This window comes from Pezoporus wallicus, unplaced genomic scaffold, assembly GCF_028554395.1.
Source record: "Pezoporus wallicus isolate ANWC-B61680 ecotype Strahan unplaced genomic scaffold, APGP_CSIRO_Pwel_v1 contig_3847, whole genome shotgun sequence".
Classification (NCBI taxonomy): Eukaryota; Metazoa; Chordata; class Aves; order Psittaciformes; family Psittacidae; genus Pezoporus; species Pezoporus wallicus.
The window spans coordinates 2,756,823-2,776,161 of record NW_026639842.1 but is presented as its reverse complement, the minus strand read 5'-3'; the positions used below and the strand labels follow the sequence as shown (position 1 = coordinate 2,776,161).

Sequence of the window (19,339 nt, the reverse complement as noted above, 5' to 3'; positions counted from 1 at the left end):
AGCTTGCCCTACAGAAGCAACGTGGATTCCCTCTCTCTCCCCCATGTGCATATATCTATATGCACATTTTCTTTTATCTTATTAACTCTCATTAACTTTGGGTTTCCTTCTCATTAATTCACCTTTCATTTCAGGTAGTATCAGGAAGAGCAATTAGCTGCATCAAGCACATCTTCACTCTGCAGATCATTTAGCTGGTAACTGTGTTTAAATGGTTTAACATCACTTTACTACATCGTTTCAGTTGCTTACATCCTTGCCAAACTTCAATTGTTCTCCATGCCAGTTTTCTGACTCAGGGAGAAAATTTTAGTGAAAGTGTCTGTAAAAGCCTTCTATGTGAGTGGAAAACCTGTTTTCTCTACATTCAAAACCTTGTGCCTTTCATGAATATTGTTGGTGCGGAAGTTGCAGAAAAGGGGTAAAATTTGGGCAAGTCCTACTTATGCTCTAGGGAGTCTCGTCAGAGTTGGCAGATTTAAAGCCTTTGTCTACTGTTGACATATTCCATCCTTCCAGAGCTCTGAAAAGAAAACCATACGTTAACCCCAGCAGGTGACCATTCTCTGTTTTTGTCCTAAAAGCTTATGCAGGACTTTTTCTGCAACCAGGGGATCCAGTGCAAGAAGCAAAGGGATTGAGATCAGAAAAGCTACAGCTTTTACTCTTACACGGCAGCCTAAGATCTGTGGATAGGCACTTAGGCAACACAACCCAAGCAGTTTAACAGCACGGCCAAGGTCCACCTTAAGGTCAATGTGGGCCAAGCACCTCAGTGCTAACTCAGTTTTCCAGAAAGGTTTTATGGCTCTCAGTAAGCTGTTTGCTGCAGAGACTTAGAGGCAGGACAGTTCCCTGCCTTAAAGCTGATCTGGGCATGACGGCAGACGAGAAGGCACATCTTGACAGCAGTATGGGCATTGGAGCTGCCTCCTATGCACTCACTGCTCCCCTTTTCACTGTGTCATGCACCAGGCAGAATAGTTTAAAACAACCTCCCTGATGCCAATGGAATATTGATTAAGAACTAGGAGAAAGTAGAAGAAAGAGCTAGACAGGAGAAATCTGCATTCTACAGGGAAACAAATAAGTAAACCAAGAAGCAACTTTGCGTCGACTATAAAAACTGATCGTAACCAACACTCAAAAAAGAATGCATCTCTAAAGACTCACATAGTATGAATACTGGCACTTCCTAACCTTCGCAGCCTTGCTTTTGTAATTATGTTGGTCTTTTACTGCAGGTCTCTGCTATAATCGCCCTGGTTTTTCATATTAAAAAGACATTGGGGTAGACTCTCTGCTGGTGTAAATTGGCACAGCGCCATTGATCCTAGTGGAACCGTGCCAGTTTTCATCAGCTGCAAATCTGGACCATTCTTGTTAATTTACTTGTAAAGAAGCTCCCCACATGCCTCTAATCATTTCTATTTTCCCCCTTGACCCTTCCTGTGTTTGAGGTTGGGTTTTTATCCTAGAAATGTAGTGATAAAAAGCTTTATTTTGTTCCATCAGTAAATTGGGATGTCATTAGTTGCCACTTCCAGCCTCTCCTCCAAACGCAGATTCACAATGGGGTGCAGCATGAAGAGCTCTGCAACAGCGCTGTCCCAGGCTGCTATGCCTCCATGTCTGGCACAGTGAAAAAAGGGAAGCATGCAGCGCAGCTTCACAGTGTCTCAGGTGACCAGCTTGCTGTGCTGCCTCGCAACAAGAAGTGGCATGTGTTTTGTCTCAATGGCAGTTTAAATGCATCTAGAAGGATCCTTGGACATTCCTCTGACTGATTTTTCTGATGAAATCTTTTGCTTTCTGTCATGAACCTGTCTTTTCCCCACACTGGCTTTATTTGTGTCATCTCAATTACCAAGTTCTTTCTTCATGATTGGTACTACCTATCGCCTAAAAACCTCTTCTTGTACTTGTAATTCCAACCTTCTCAAATAGATTATTGACCTTTAAAATATATACTATAAGGCTGGAGCAGCAAGACATATTGTTGCAACTCTCACAGTTATTTTCCCTTAGAATTATATTCTATCCAGGTTCTTTACATTTTTTTATCTTTAACAGCTTTACCCATTAAGTTTTCTGACAGCAAAGAAAGGTTTGACATTCTAATTCCTGGAATCATTCTCAAAACCATTTACCCAAAAAAAAGTTTGGTATGAAGCTGTCTAGCCACAGTTTTCCTCTATTGCATCACATTTTGCTGATTAATTACCTAAGTTTTAATAAAAATTCACTTAGCAGTTCTTTAGCTCCTTCAGATTCCTTGGATGAATGCCACATGTTCTGACTTTCACTGTCCTTTAATCCCATGGGTTGCTGCAAACTCTGTATATACATCACTGCTTTTGGCAATGCTTGCTGTTTGTAAATAGGAAAGGCTGAGGCAGGTAGTTTCTTTCAATCTGCTCACAATCTATCTGCTCTGCTGAAGTTCTAAACAAAAAAATGCTTCGTTTCTGCACAAGCTTTTTGTCTTTTCAGTTTGTTCCCTTTGTACACTGGGGAGACCTCATGCATTTCCAGCACATTGTCACTGTAACTACAAACATTCTTCAGGTTTCTTCTAACTATTATGTTGTATATCACATTTTGACATGACATTGAATCATGTCCTCTACCTCTACTCACACTCTCATTAAAATCCCACTGGGGAAGAAAACAGTTTTTGCTTTGTGCTCTTTGCTGTCATGCTTAGCCTATTCAAAGCAGTATTTAGCCCAGATACTCTCTGATGGTCCCATACACTCTTCACTTTTTCTGCCTAAAAAAAACCCAATGGGATTTATAGAACAGACTCCCATTTCCACATCCCAATCCCTCTTTCCTCTGCGGTATACAGAAATGAATTACTGTACTTCATTGATTTTTTTTTCATGAGCACCATATTTCACAAGTGATAAATTATACCTATATTATCTGGATGCCAGACATTAAGCGCTACCGAGACTTTTCTTTAAGCTCCTTAAATGAGTATTTGCATGTTTTATTTTATTGAAATGTTACTCTTTTAGAGGTGTCTTTTCACCTTTGCTGCACCACAGTTGCAGTTTTTTACTGAATCTCATATTCTTAGATATATTTTGCAAAGATGAGCGGTCTGAACAGCACATAAGAAACAGGACATTTTCATCTGAAAATACCAAGCAAAATTATGATAAAAACACTCTTACTTGTAAAGAATGTTTTTTTGCTGCATACACTTTTGTTCTATTGGGAAGCATACAGCGCCAAGCATGAATAATAAACAGTTTGCTTTGTATAAGTTGCTGATGAAACAAAGAACAGAATACTACATTGTTCAGGTATCTTAATTTTTTGAAGTTGAAAATCTGTGTAATGCACAGGGCAGAAAACAGACAAGAAAATATTCCAGGCCAAGCCAAATGTCTCAAGTGTGTCTGACAAACCCAATTTATTCAGATTAGCAACAAAAATTGAGGGATGACTTGATGACATTGTTAATGTATCTTTTCAAGGAGAAAATACCAGTTAATAAAGAGCTCTTCAGCCTAGCTGAGAAAGGCATAAAAAGAGCAAATGGCTAGAAGCTGATGCCAGACAAATTCAAATGAGATATAATAAAGAGTAGCAGCCATGATGATTAACCACTTGAGCAAACAACCTCCCCCAAGTTACGAAATTTTTAGATGAAAACTGAATGGCTTTCTGAAAGATGCAATTTAAACAAACGGTTTCAGTTCTAAACTTTGCTAACTGCATAAAATCCCTCACGCAGCCTTAGAAGGCCAGTCCAAACGATCACATTGTGCCCCAAACCTGAGAGCTTTAACATGTGGCGAGACACGACTTTCAGAATCACACAACCATTGAGAACAACTGCTTGTTTGTTGTAACTGTCTCTTTTGTGTTCTCTTAAAGCAGTAATTTTGTGAAACAGATTTCTAACCCTCTGTCTTGTTGCACAAAAGGTTAATTTCCCTATGGACAGATCAAGTAAAAAGCAGGTGAAAATTGCATTTAAAAAAACACCCCTGTTTCAAATAGCATTTCACATAAAGAGGGAGAAACAGACACAAACTCAGCGCTGGAAGTATTAAAAGCATGCTCTGAAAACCTCTGTGATGACAGTTGGAAGAAAGCAGCTTTTATGTGCTACTGAGCCTACATCTACAATGTAGTCTTTTAAATGCAACTGTTTACCTAGAAAATATAAGCAAGGGCCAGAATCTGGACTAGAAGAGGCACCTTTTGATTGCAGACACTGAACTGAATCCTTAACTAATAAATTGTTCCACACCTTTGTCTGAAACCAGAAAAGCAAAGGTCTGCATTTTCTCACAAGAATGCACAAGCCCCCTCAAAAGCAATATGGTTTTCTACATCTAAGTCTCTGTATTTGTTGACTTAAAGAGTTTGTATGAATGACAATGCACATCACTGTTTGTTACTTCTGTCATCTGTGCTACTGAGTGTACCTCGACTCAGATCAAAGTTGAAAGCTTCTTAAAAGATACACAAACCACAATGTGACAAATAGCATGCTTTGTTTGACACAGCAAACAAGAAATTACTTTCATCAACCCAGGAAAAGAATTCTGTGTTTTCAGTGCTAATTCTGAAGACTGCAGTGATGGAACCAGAGCTTTACTTCATCCTCAAGGAATGAGGACCTCTCCAAAGACAAACAGAGGGGAAGAAACAATATCAGTGCATTAAATGCCGACAATGGTGTGAATTTCAGGCTTGTGCTCTACACTGCACATTTGTAGAACTGTGTGTGAATCCTCCACATAATTAAACGTATTTCCCACACGGTGGAAAATGTCTCTATTAAGCAAATATTCATCTAACAGGGAATTACAAATTAGAACATATGCAGATCTTCACAGATATATCCAAAACTAAACATTCATACACCTACAGCATTACACAACCTAGGATCATACACGGTTAATGCACAGGCATCATAAATATTGCAAGCCAGGTGTTTTGGGTTTATTCTTTTTACTTTGGAAATTACCGAAGTAATTTCCAATGCATTCTTGCAAATAAAAGGCAGATCAGGTCTATAAATCCATACTAATGTGTGTAGTATTGGGGTAAAAAATTTTTCACTATGACATACGCTCGATAAAAATTAATGGTTAGGCACGAACTTTGGCTTGGAATCTAACTTGTTCCAAAAACGTACATATACAAATTTCCCCTTAAATTAAGCTTTTCCTCCCTGAGAAGGACATGGTATTTACTTAACAGAACAGATTTTGAATTCAGCTATAAACCACTGACAGCCTTTTCATGGACTTGAACCTAAGAACATCTCTACTACCCTTACAAAGTAAAACTCTCCAGCTTTCCTACCGAGTTGGAAGCACATGCCTGAAAGTTAGCAGAAACTTGCAGAAAATACAAACAGTAAACAAGTAGCACAACACTGAAAAACACAGAGCATATGCGTGTACACACGCGTATAAACAAAATACATATTTACTATTTATGTGAACAAGTAGTAAACAAGATAAAATGTTTTCAAACCTCTGACAAGAAAAAGCAGACACTATGTTTTTATAATTAAGGACGTCTGACTCAGTTCTCTTCAAAAAACCTTTAAGTGGGCAACTACAAAGCTCTGCGACACACTGCTCCTTGCTGAGTCAAAGGCATGGCTCACATGTGCAGATTTGCCAAAACCTGCCTTCTTCAGCCAGCAGAAGTATTTCAAGCTGGAATTCCTTGTTAACACATTCAGACTCACCTCTCATCATCTGTGACAGCGGCACATTAGATTCTTAGAAGAATTATTGGCTTGTACACTTCCAGCAGTATAAACGTCCTCATTTCCAGCAGGGGTTGAGAGTGGAAATCTGCATCTTTATATAAGCAAAGGTCACTGTCCATACCCTGGAGCTTGGTTTGATGACAGCATCACAGACCAGCATCCCTGTAAGAACATTACACAACAACCCTTCCAGAGATAAGTGTATAAAATGTTTAGCACTAACTAACTGTTCTAGCTGTTTACGACACAAGCTTTACTTACTGTATCAAGGAACATTTTTATCACATTCTTTTAAAATAAACATTCAAATGTTGATCAATTCAAAGGAACCTCCACAAAGTACTATATTCCTTTCAAACACTTTACTATCTTCATCACACTCCTTCAACATGGCAAAGTGTAAAAACATAATATATTATCATGTGTAACGATAAACATAATACTCAGCGTTATCAGACCGTATCACGGCATAAGGACTGTGTCCAAGTGAAGTTCATTACAGCAGCTATCCATACTACAAAGTTTATTTCAAACCTTTGCCCTAGCATTGTTGTTGCTGTACCAAATTTATTCAACTTAAAGCTATTTATGAGCTCTTCCTGAAAAGTTACTCTTCCGCCATTGATGGCAGCAGGCCACCTGCCTCTGCTAATTAGCAGTACCATGCTCAGTTGCAGCTCTACAAGAGTAAAATGGGTCGGCTTTCTGACTAGTGCCTTTTGTTCTAGAACACCAGAAGCTGTTAAATCTGTGTCTTAACTCCTTCAAAAAGCCTTGAAAACCTATTACATCATGCAATACCTCAGGTGAGTGCTATCAACCTGCGGCTAAAATTCTCATTTTTCCTAAATCTTCTTAAACAGAATTCTGTAAAACTCAACCATTCGAGGCAGAGCCATAATTTTAGCACTATTTAAACACACAACGAACACTTTAAATTTACACACATGGGTAAAACCAGGTATCATTAGTCACTTACTAGTCAACTTCAAAACAGGCAGCGTGTTCCTTCTGTTAATGTCCTTGGAGTGTTTAAAGCAACCTTTCGCATTTGAAGTGGAGGCTCTTGGTAAAAGGTGGCACTTAATAAGAAATGGCAATTACTGAGACATGCTACTCCCCAGAAGACTGCAGGGTGAATTTTAATTCCTTCCTTGACCATGTATCAGCTAAGGCGAATACAGACATTTTGGTTTAGAAGCAGTAGGAAGTAGGTAAAGGTGAAAACCAAAATAAAAGACAACACTAACCTTCCCTGAGTTTCAATTAAGACCCAGCACCGCTGGATTAAAGGCTTATTTTAATGAAAAGCCTTAATTGAGCATGTATGTGTATAGGATCACATTAATGAGGTATGACAGAAATAGAAGAGACAGCAAACTTCATTGTAAAAGAACCTTATTAGTAACTTCAAGAAACTCAGTTGAGGGTTCCTTTACACAAACCAAAACACAGCAATGCAATACTGAAAAGACACAAGAATGCTGGACCAAGTTCAAGCATAAAACAATGAAGATAAAATAGGTACGAGAGGGGTATTTTTCAATATCTTTGTATTCAAATTGGTACATACTAATGATTTTTCTACATCTGAATGCGGTTTTGGAAATATTACAGAATTTACACTTTCATTTACATTTTAGACAGCAGAAAATCAAGTTTTCTACTTCATTTACTGATTAAAAATCATGACAAAAAATCCTCAGAAGTTTATACTGTAAAATATCCCTTTGTGGCACAATCGTCATGCTTGGTGCCAGGCTAGCTTGAAAGTTTATTTTAAAAATCATCTTATCTTTTATTCCTGTCCTTCGAAAGAATCGGTGATTTAATGTCGTTTTAAAGATAGCCACTTCAGTTGCTTTTTACATCTTTCCCTACAGTACACAGAGGTATCCTCATTTGCAGATTTGACTTTAAAGTAATTACTTATAATTACAAAGAAGAAATGCACCCAGTGGATTAATCACTCCATTTATATGCTGCTTGAAGAACCACTCTCAGGACAGCCTCACTGCTTTTGCTTGGAAAATGTCAGCTCCACAAGAAAACAAATCCCTCAAGTCAGCAGCAGTTGAGAAGGACTCTGACAACTATTTACACCCAAAAGATTAAAGAAATGGTACACCTGGACCTGAGGCAGCATCTGTACCTGTCCTCCTCAAGGGACTAGAGGGCCGCCAAGTGAGAATAACCAGGAAAATAGCCAAAGGAAGCTACACTCCTACTAGGGGCTAAAAGTACCTTTGCACAGTTCTGGATCTTAAGGAAACACATCAGTGGTTATTAAAAACAAGAGCAGTGCTTCTGGCTCAGGAAGTCTTGCTCTGAAGCCTGAGAATTCCCTAAAGGAGCTGTCGCTGTATACTAGCCTCGGTCTTACACTGTTCCTGAACCATCTGCTTTTGCCATGGACAGAGATGGGACACTAGGTGACAGAGATCTTTGGTTTGATCCTTACAGATACCACTCATCTATTCTCCTCCTATAGGATTTTTCATTTTGTTTTATACAGAGTTGCCAAAAAACAGAGGTCACCCAAAATAGCAGTAAAATTTAAAGCCACCAGGAAAGCTGGTAAAGAGCAGGGTTGTAGGTAGTGGCTCTTGATTGCCACAGCCAGCACTGAAGGGTGTCTGCCACCACAGCCCCCTCTCTATTACCAACCCACACCACAGGGTTTCCAACTGTACCAATGAGGATGTGGAGATCACAGCAGAGCAGCTTAAGCCTCAAAGCAGTTGCTTACATCCTCCTTGCTCTATGTATCACAGGCTTCCTTGCCTACAATAAACTGATCTGGCAGAACAGTTCAATGAGGTTTATTTCTACAGCCATATTTTTGCCTCAGATCAGTTTGGAATTCATGATTACTGACATTCATTTAGAAGCCATTCTGTGTACATTAGGAGCAGTGCACTGGAGGTGAGATGAGGCTGACAAGAGAAGGGCACAGTTGGTGCTTTATGGATCCAGAGTTAATTGCTGTGCCTGGAGTACATGCTAAGCTGTCTCCCATGGTAGGCCAAGGAGAAAATGAGTGAAATTGTAGGTTTCTCTCCTGTTACTGATGAGGGTTGCTTCTCTTGAGAAATTTCATTCAAGTTCTTTTACATGTCTGTTTGTAGAACCATGCTACTTATGTAAAATCAGCTAAAGATTATCAACGGAGCATCATGGTATTATAATGTACTATTTCACATCTTTTAAAATAAGGCAAAAGGGTGGGGAAAAATGGAGGAATAGGTAGATAAGCCTATTCCCTGTATAAAAATAATATGTTCTTGTTTATATTCAGTGTTCTGGAAGGCAAGGTTAGCCTTTGGGAATCGAAGTAAAAATGCGTTCGGGCATGCCAGACTTTTATAGTCCGTAATGAGTTTATTGCATATAATAAGCTCAGTAATTAAAAAATGCTGCTATTTTATTTGATATTATTGAGAAATCAAAGATTTCATTTGACTTTTTATAAGTTAAAACTAGGATGTGTCAAACATCAATCTTAAAATTCATATTATGGTAATTGTGTATTAGGCTTCAAGTATGGGAGATGCACGTGTATAAAAGCTTTTCGCAAGGCAAAAATACTGGCTAAGAGCAGAGTTTCTTTTAATTTAGTATATTATAGATGGTTTTTCATAATTTATAAGTAGTCACATTTGTGTTTTTTTCCTTTTAGGGCAGCTCCTCCAAACAAAAGACAACAGCAGCGTCTGCAGTTGCTCTACAGGATCGCATAATACGCAGTCACCAGCTCCAGGACCTTTCATTAGCAGATCCTCTTAAGTCAAGGACAAGGAATACCAAGAACATTTACAAACCTGTGAACAAAGAAATGGTCAGAGAAGTGGTAAATGCAGGACTAAGAAAAAAGAGCACTGGCCACAAAACCAAGGAAGATGCAGATAAAGGAGTGCATGCTCTTGATCCCAGTCCTCCACAGCTAACGTTAGGTAAACAATTACATTCTGATTTGTGAATTTTTGTTTTTATTTAAAATAAATTAAAATAAACTATGCTTTCTCTTCAAGAAGATAATTTCATGCTAAACAGCATAAAATCTTGTTTCAAGATCTGTCTGAATTCAGCAGTTTAGGCCAGGTAAACAACAGAATTGCCCTTCAGTGGCTTGAACGTGTCTTTTCATATCTGAAATGTATTAAAGAATATTATTCTTGTGACAATGAAAGTAAAACTGAAGAAACTAGTGCGTCTTGATGAAGAAGAATTCTTTGAGAGGTGAAAGCTTTTTACACTTGTTTTAATATGTTTGAGTGTCATAACTTTCTTTACCTCATATTCTCAAGCAAACACTGATTTTGAGATTGTGTTTATTTGGTGGAATGTTTTAGTCTTGAGGGGGGTTTTACGTCTATTTGATATGGTCCCTATTCAGTAAAAAGACATTTACTAGTGTTGCATTAAATATATTCTTTGTTAATATATACCCACCTTTACTCAAAGTTAAAAAGGTTTGTTTTTACAATGGTCCTGGGGCTAAACCTGGGAAGAATTAACACCTGTAGATAAATACCTTTTTCAAATTTAGACGCAAACATGCAACAAGATAAAAGTCACAGATGTGAGGGCTTGGAATGATGCCTGGTGAGAAAACTCACTTTTAAATAGCATTATAATAATACAGTTGTACAGCAGCAACACACAATATTGCTTAAAAAAAACAAAGCCAGGGAGCATCTTTACAGACCAGGAGTCCAAACGTGCTCCTCATCAATCAGTTACAGCCCCGTATTTCCCTTTTCTAAAGGTTTCTTTAGTATCTTTGCCATGGACATTTTGCTTCCATCTTTTCATTTGTCTTGTTTAGGCATTTCTTAAAGGACCTCCCATCTTCACAATTCGCAGTTTCAAGCATAATAAAACAGTTATTAATGATGATGAAAGTTTATTTATTCTTTATCATAAAAATGCCGTTATAGGCCTCTCTGAATCATTTTGCCTTTGCTATAGTAACTGTCACAGTGGTCGCAGCTCTGAAGAGAACCATGTGAATCAATGAGGCTCCATACAAGCACAAGCATCTGCCATCTGTAATGAGCTGAAGGTTAAGAGGGTAACTGAAGATAATACACAACAAGTGAGTGTAACAAGTGATAGGACAAAGGTGATTATTACTATGTTTACACGGTTATAGTTCTAAAGATGGGAGGCTTATTTCTTTGGTTTGTTTGGAAGAGGAATTTGAAAGAAAAGAGGATAGTGGAGGGAAACAGCAGGTACTGAGGTTAACACAAATATAAATAAGGAGTGATTATGGAAGCTAAAGACTGTGGTGAAACAACACAACCCAAGTGTAAGCATGTTCTCTGCAATTATAAGAAGTATTTTCTCTTTCAGTCATGGCATTGACTCATTGACTGAACTGTCGCCTATGAATGCTTGTGCAAGTGATTTGAAAGAATGTGCTGAACGATTTTGTAAAATTGCCGTTGTTTCTGGGTTTTGCTTATTAGTATTTTCACCTATGGTCACACTCTTTTAAAAGGCTTGCGCCAAGCTTTCTGTTCTTAGGAAGAATTGTGTGGTTTAAACTTTACAGCTGAGAAACAGCTTTGAAAATGTAATTTAATGTGACTTTTTCTTCCTGAGTTTGTGGGTAATCAAAATCCCACAGGCCACTAACATTTAAATTTTCTCAATTTAGGACTTGAGTCCTAAAATCAAATAATAACAGTTTAATGATTAATGTGTGTGATCACTTTGCTAACGTTCATTTCAGGATAGATAACTGGGTTGTAAATGGGTGTGTCAGTAAAAGGGTTGCACTTGTAAATGTGATGCATAAGGATGAAAACTCTTGGATGTCTTGAGCTGTGATAAATGTAGGCTTTCATTGCTTGTATTTATTCAAAGTGCTGCTTTGAGAATATCTTTGTAGAGCCTTTTGCTTCAACCACATATCCCTTCTTGTGTGTCCTGCTGCCAGTTTTCCTTCATCAACTATGTTGTGTAAAAGCTTTCCTTCTAAACACCTGTATAACCTGTCCCTCACAAATATCCCATCTGGTTTATATTATTTAGAAGTTAAGTTTTGCCGCCAATCTCTTCCTATTTGGCAGCTTTAATCATCCATTTGTGAAAGTTTTACATAAGCATTTTTTCTTACCCTGGGGGTATACAAAAGGCTTTCCACAAAGCCATCTCATTGTCTTCCTTAAAACAGTCTTTGACCACAGTGCTTGAAGAAAATCAAGGCTAGGCACTTTTTATGTTGTGATACTGTCTTTCATGCTGTGACTGGTTTGCTGTCTTGTTCCCTGTGTATCCAGATTTTCATAAAGACCATTGCTTGGTCTTTGTGTATGTTGGACTATCAATTTGGGATCTTGTTTCCTTACCCATGCACGGATACCCCCAGGTATTACTGTCAGATGAAACTTCATATATTATTTTACTGAAAGTTGTATCATGTATTTTATAATTTGATTCTACTTTTGTAGCAGAAACACTGATCCGTGCAATATATGCTCTTCAAGAGTTAAATGGTTAAAAGGGAAAGGACTCCTGGTTAGGAAAACTTCCTTGTTACTCTACCACCAGTTTCATCAATGCATGCATAAGCTTTAAGCAAAATACACATTGTGAAGTAGTTTTTAAACTAAACATTTTGCAGGATCCTTTATATATTTCTTAAGCTCATACTATATTTTATCATCAAAAGTGCCAGATGATAAAAGCATTTTACTACACCAAAATTGATAGACAATGCTATTTTATGTTAATACAGTATACATTTTATGTTCTGAAATTACAATGCTGTAATTACTTATATATGCACTTCGCTGCTTGACACGGAATGGTTTGAATTCTAGCCTATAGCCTGCAGGCAGAGCTGTGAGTCCCCACACGTGTGGAGGTGCTGCATTTATGTCTGGTCTTGAGTTGTGCAGGAACTGTAAGTGTGTGACCCTGAGAAAATTCATATGTGACCATGGATGTAATCCACAGCGTTCATTGACTCAAATGTTCTGTTGATATTTAGGCTTACATGCCCTGCTTACCTTTGACTTGATACCTTTACAAGGGTAACAACAGCAACAAGGTGGGATCTATGTGAAACAAATCATATGTAGAAAAAGCATTTTCCACATTGTCCCAAAAGCAGAAACTGACCCAGCTTGAAATCTCAAAGCTGTCCTGTTGTTGTAAGGTGTGGAATGAAATTGATTTATGCTTGAAGGATGTCACGACCTCACAGGGAAGTAGGTAAAGGCAGATAGTTCACTTAAGGGAAGAAAGTATTCTTTATAATTCCTTTAGTACGTCACAGAAGTTCTTTTAAAAGATCAAAACCATTTTTTTGCTAATTTTAAATTATTAACAATAACACATCTATAGATGGATGAGCTCAGGAGCAGAATTTTTGTCTTGAAAATCAACAAGTCCTGTCCTAGAATAATGAGATACTTCAGCAAGGGGATCACCAAAACCCCAGTCTTTGGTTTGTTGGGATTGCTTTTCTCTTGATGACTAACTGGTGTAATAGGTTTGGATACACAAGTGGTCTGATGAGGGTTTGAAACCTTATACAGAACAAATACACGCTACTTATTAATGCCTGTTTCATGCAAAGGTTTTTGTATGAATGAAAGAGTTGATTCTTCCCATGTAGAACTAAAACTCTCAGCTAGGTGTCATCAGCTTGTGTTCTAATTATTGCATGTCCCCCTTCCTTTCTTGTTTCAGCAAATACTACAGAGGCCTCATCATGGACTCATGTTACTGGGTTTTTACACATACCTTGGACACTCCTCTCTACTGGCTTTGGTCAGTCCACACAAGCTGCTTCCTCTGATCTTCAAAGATGACAAATATCTATTCTTTGCTGTACCTCCTAGCATATTCTTTTACTACTGAGATACTGACACTGGATTTATCTGCCATTTGTGCATTGTGTTTTCACTGGTTCCTTCGTTAAGAAGGCAGAGGTTTCCTAGAATCATAGAATGATTCAGATTGAAAAGGACCTTAAGATATCCTCCTTGACATCCTTGTAGGTCCCCTTCCGATACTGGAAGGCTGCTATGAGGTCTCCAGGACACACGGCAAGGCACCTCACAGTTATCCAATATCGACAAGGTCAGCTATCACAGTGACACCGTCACTGATGTCTTGTGACCATCTCTTCATTTCTTTATGATCTTTATTTCTCTTGTACCCATCACAGTCTCATTACACTTCAGGATTTTGCAGCAACAACAGTTTTTGTTCTATCAATTTACTAATGTTTATTTCTATTTTAAGAACACAAAAATGCAGAAGTTGAAGAAACCTTCACAAATTAAATCGAACAGATTTTGTATACACCAATGATTTGAAATTATTTCATTGTGCATTGTTACATTATCTAGTTAATAACCCTCACCTTAATGGCTGTGAAAAGGGGTTAAAATAGATTCAAATTACTTGGCAAATGAAAGTTTACATTTAAAAAAAATTCCTGCGTCAATCCTGTATGTAAAAGGGTTCTGACAATTACTGACTGGCTAATTAATAAGTCCATCGCCTGCCAGTGATTTGTCTGATAATAGATTTATATGAAGTATCTGCATAAAGTATATCAAAGTAAGTACATCATCAATGAATTTCATATGAAGAAAATCCATTGTCTGCATTTGGGTTTTATTCAGCAATTTGTTGCTGTTATTGTCTATAGCTAAGAAATTAGGCCTGGTTGAGCCTCCTTCCTTGCCACTAACTGCTGAAAAATGGGTAAAAATAAAGAGGTGATCCATACAGCACAGGGATTCCATACAGCATTGTGCAATATGCAGGGATTAGCACTTCAACCTCAGGTACACGTATGACTGTGTAATTGTGTGTACTATCAACGGTATTTTAAAACTCTTTTTTCCAGTGTTACTGATAAACCTGGAGGAAGAAAGGAAAGAAAGATTGTACTGTAAGACACCAGCTGTCATTTTATAGCCCAGACCCAGCTATCAATGGCCAACTCTGAAAGTATTTTGTCCATGACATGGTAGAGAAAGTTTGGTAGTGTTCACCTCTGAAATTATGACAGCACGGGAGAAGGTAATCAGCCTTTTTATCTGTTCTTGCTTAGCAGGTATAGGCTATTTTCTGCTCCATTTAAACTCTTGTTAGATATGATCCCAGCCTTCATTCATCAGACTGGTAAATACCCAGTAACTATACATTTTAAGATACATTTTGTTTTCTCACAAGTTCTGTTAATTGCAGTTTAGTTCAATAGCTATTTCTTTTTGGCAAATGGAAGTAGCTGTACTTTTAATACCAGCCAGTCACTTTCTCAGGTTATCTGAAGAAATGCCTGTATTTTACCTTAGAATCATAGAATCGTTAGGGTTGGAAAGGACCTGAAGATCATCTAGTTCCAACCCCCTTGCCGTGGGCAGGGACACCTTACGCTAAATCATATCACCCAAGGCCTCGTCCAGCCTGGTCTTGAACACTGCCAAGGATGGACCCTTCACAACCTCCCTGGGCAACCCATTCCAGTGCCTCACCACCCTAACAGGAGAGAATTTCCTTCTTATATCCAATCTAAACTTCCCGTTTAAGTTTGAGCCCGTTACCTTGTTGGATTTATTTGACGCATGTGTGTAACATAAGCATAAAGACATCACACTTCAAGTGACTGGCTGGAGTTCTGCTTTGGAGAGGTGATGATGGTAATTAGAAGAGTTATCCCAGCCACTTGCAAGTTTCTTTCCACAGTGCATTTTAGGCTGTTTTTTTCTGCCTGTTGTCCCTTTTAATTTTTCCTGAAGACTTTTTACAGCCAAGTTTGTGATGTGAATCAAGCTCTTTTAATAACCTTAAATACAGAGCTTTTGTTTCCTTTTACATCAACATTAACTGAAGGTGTACAATTGTCCACAGACAGGTGGGATAGATCTGGCAAAAGACCATTCTGCCAGTTTCTGGCTACCTTGAAAGCCTAAAGCTTGACAAGAGAGAGCAAAAGACAGCACTCATTAAAAAGGTTACTTTAGATTTGGCACAAAAAGGGAAATGCCTCTGGAATTCTTTTTCTCCACAGTGTTTCGTTAGCTTTCCTCCCTCAAGGGAAAAAAAGCCACTGTATCTGAAAGCTTTGCCTTCAGCTGGCTGCTAGCCATTAATCCTTTTGTGTTTGCCAGCTCAATAGTGCACACTACTTGTTCTGGTTTTCACTCCTTTCCCAGTTTTTCCTTCCTCTAAGAGCCAACTGCCTTTTTTGTCCAGCTCTGTATCTTTTGTCACAATGGAGATCATCAGCATTTGGTGGGAATTTGGGTCAGATAAAGGTGAAGTTTTCTTGTAGCCTGTGAACATACTTTCTCTTTTGTTTTTTGTGTTTTGGTTTTAGTTTTTTTTGTACGCATGAAGCACTGCATTTGATGTATATCACTTCTTGAAATTTAATGTCTCTGTGGGGAAAAGGGGGAAAAGGGGAAAAAATTAATCAGCTTTCATCTCAAGTACTTGTTTTATAATCTTCTCCAGTCAGCAGCAGCTGGCACTTCTTGTTTTCTGCACTCCATGTGTTGTTAACACAAAATTCACATACTAGTTTAAGATGTAATTTACTAAGTAATTTCTATAGAAGACTACTTTTACCTTCATTGGAAAGACTGCAGTAGTAACAGATAGAAACTGATGACCTTCCAGGCAGCCAGTAATCTTCTTGTCAGCATTTCTTACTTTTCAGTTGTTAGAATGGTTTAAAGTCAGGTTTGGTTGGTTTTTTTTTTCCTTTGAAAAACAGGGGCTGCTTTCATGTTCCCACGTATTCCATAAAGTGAGCACACTTCTATATAACCATTTGAGCACATAATACATGACTGTTTAAATTAAACTACTTAAGTCAATATCTTAAATGCAATCATCTTAAAAAGTAATTTTGATTCCATATTTTCATGGCAAGAAATAAAATGTAAGGCTACTTTATGATGAAGCACTGTATTTCATGTTATCACCTTTTTTAAAACCATATGGGAAAACACTGTTTGTGACTGAGCGATATATTTGTATACTAAGCGGGAATAGTTTAATTCATGAAATTTCATGCAAATATGGGGAAACTTACAATATTCTCTTAACGCTTTAATTTTAAAAATACACCTCTTGTAGAGTGTTCATGGATTGATGGATGAACCCTTTTCACATCCTGTAATCTATCCTGCTTGTATATATTGTAAGTGGTTGCACTTATTTTAACGGGCATGCCTGAAAACCTTTGAAAAATGTACAGGTAAAAAGTCTTGTCCTTCTCTTGTGTAGGAAAGGGCAGTATCAGACCAGAGTAATACATGATGGGGCACACTGTTAGGTAAGTCTTACTTCTTCTACAGGTGATGTCACTGAAAAATATTTATTTTTATATAATGTTCCAAAGGTTTTAAAGCTTTAATAAGAAACTAAAGAGAACGAATGTAGTGCAAAAGTTTAAAAACCAAAAAAGTTTAAAGAAACAGTGCCTCCTAAAGATAGAAAATTAAGAAAGCAATTTGTTGAGAAAAAGGTATGTTGCATTTCTTTCTTTGCTCTGATTCACGCAGCCTTAAATCAAAACCCCTGAATATCAGCTCTCTACCCTTTAATTTACTCCTTCATCTTCTTTACAATGTAGAAAGAAAATAATTTTAATACTTAATTTTAAGGTCTGACTTTTGCCTAGGTTTTTTGTGAGGCTCTGTATTTCCCTTCTCTTTCTGATAAATCACATTAACCTCTTTCTCTATAGAATTATATGAAGGGGGTTTAGTAAGGGGAGAAACAAATAAATACATAAACGATCACTTCTTTTCCCTGTTCTCTCACTGGACACTGAACTGGGTATTTCCATTCCATAACTTTGCCCTTCTCTAACTTCTCAGGTACGAGTCCAACTGTAACAAATTAAGATCCTGACCCCATACAAATGGAAACCAAATCAGGTGCAAGCATTTTGTAGTGACCCTGTTTGCCTTTGTTGAAGAATCCCTGTGCAACTTCAAAGTGCTTCTTTGCAACTTCCAGTCTTCCCCCAGTTTAGTAAGAACCAGCCCAGCTCAGCTCTTCAGTAACAAAAACTGCTCTGACACATCCTCTGCAATCACCAAAGGGTCCCTCGGGGGGTGTGGGAAGTTGTCTTCCAGTCCAGATTAGCAGGCAGGGTGGTTAGCAGAGATTAACAAAGCCACACAGGACAGCCATTGCAGTGTAGCTAGTGTGTGCAACTAGGAAAATACTCTTACCCAAGCTGCAAGCTAAGTCAGCAGTAGGTTTAGAACAATACTTAAATCAGTTGTTTAGTTGTGGGTTTTTTTTCAAATCATTGCTTTAATTAAACAGAAGAGTGCTTACACAAAAAGCCTTGTTACTGTCTGTCATTATTTCTCAAGCTTATTTGGTTGCATTCTGTTGGAGGAGAGCTTTGGAGACAAAGACCCTTTCTTGTTACTTTACGCGGTTACATATGATAGTGAGATTGGTACTTTAGAGGTGCTGCAACAAAACCAGTACCGCTGTTCCACCTGTGTGGTGATGGTGGCAGAGGAGAGAATGGAAATATTGTTCTCAGTCGTAACACTGAGACAGAATGTTGGTTGCTATGCTACTTTTGTCATCAATGCAAAGTCCTTCCCTGTAACAGAGAAAATGACTATGGAGGTAACTGAAGAAAGCTAATGTTACACTTGAAAGTGCTCAAACACTTCAGTTTGGAAGAAGTGAATCCTTGGGTGGATTGTGACTGTCCTCAAGTAGCATCATGAGAACCAATAATAGAAACACTTAGATTTTCCTGCATGGAAGACTGGGGAAGCAGCCGTATGCTTCTTTTCCAGGGATGTGGTTAGTTTTCTGTGGGCTCAAGATATGTGCTTAGATATAGACAGGTCTCAGTAAGGGGAAGTTGAAGAAGGCTTCTAAATATACAGAAAGCTGTTAAAATGTCTACCACTCAACTTACTGAGCTTCAGCTGGCCACAGTAGCAGTCTGCCAAGCTACCTCAATGAGGTACCTTTTAAGGCCCTCAGGTTAGATACGTGTCTTAGGGAGATACAGCCTGACAGACTGCCCACATTTCATCATGTGATTATAGGTAGAGGTCTTCATTTAACATAGTTTCCATATACAGTCCACAGCAGTAGGGAACCATTCTCATAGGTAACGCTTCGGGATTTTCCAGGGAACAAAATGGGCATTACTTTTTCACCTTTAATTAAAAATAAATGCATAAAGTCTTCTCGTATGGATTAGCCAGGTTTAAAAGAATTCAGTATCAATTATGATTGAAGGCTGTATACTAGTTTTCTTAGCAGCTTTGAAGTGGGAATTGCAGATGAGATTTCCTGCTTTTGCTCTTACACTTTCAAGTGTCGGTTAATGAAAACACGAAGGAAATTTTCCACAGGGAGCTATCCATTTCCAGATGCTAAAAAGCTTTTCTAAACTAAATTTTGCCTCAAACTTGTTCTGTGCTTTTAAAATGTCACTCCCTAAACATTAGCATAACCAAATGGCATGGCCATTGAGGAAAAACCCCCAAATCTAATATTTAATAACCCTGCCTCCTCTGGAAGGATCACAAAGGTTAAATGTCAAGTTCCATATGC

At 38.1% G+C, this 19,339-nt stretch overlaps 1 protein-coding gene across 1 annotated transcript; it reads left to right on the top strand.

The window, feature by feature from the left end:
- The first annotated feature begins 8,682 nt into the window (after positions 1–8,682).
- Positions 8,683–18,409, top strand: RNF32 (ring finger protein 32). Its single transcript, XM_057416454.1, is given in 10 exon segments — positions 8,683–8,772; positions 8,881–8,931; positions 9,432–9,705; positions 14,430–14,549; positions 14,552–14,568; positions 16,506–16,538; positions 16,940–17,011; positions 17,013–17,126; positions 17,202–17,261; positions 18,149–18,409. Coding segments are annotated over 10 exon segments (1,092 nt in total).
- The last annotated feature ends 930 nt before the right edge of the window (positions 18,410–19,339 follow it).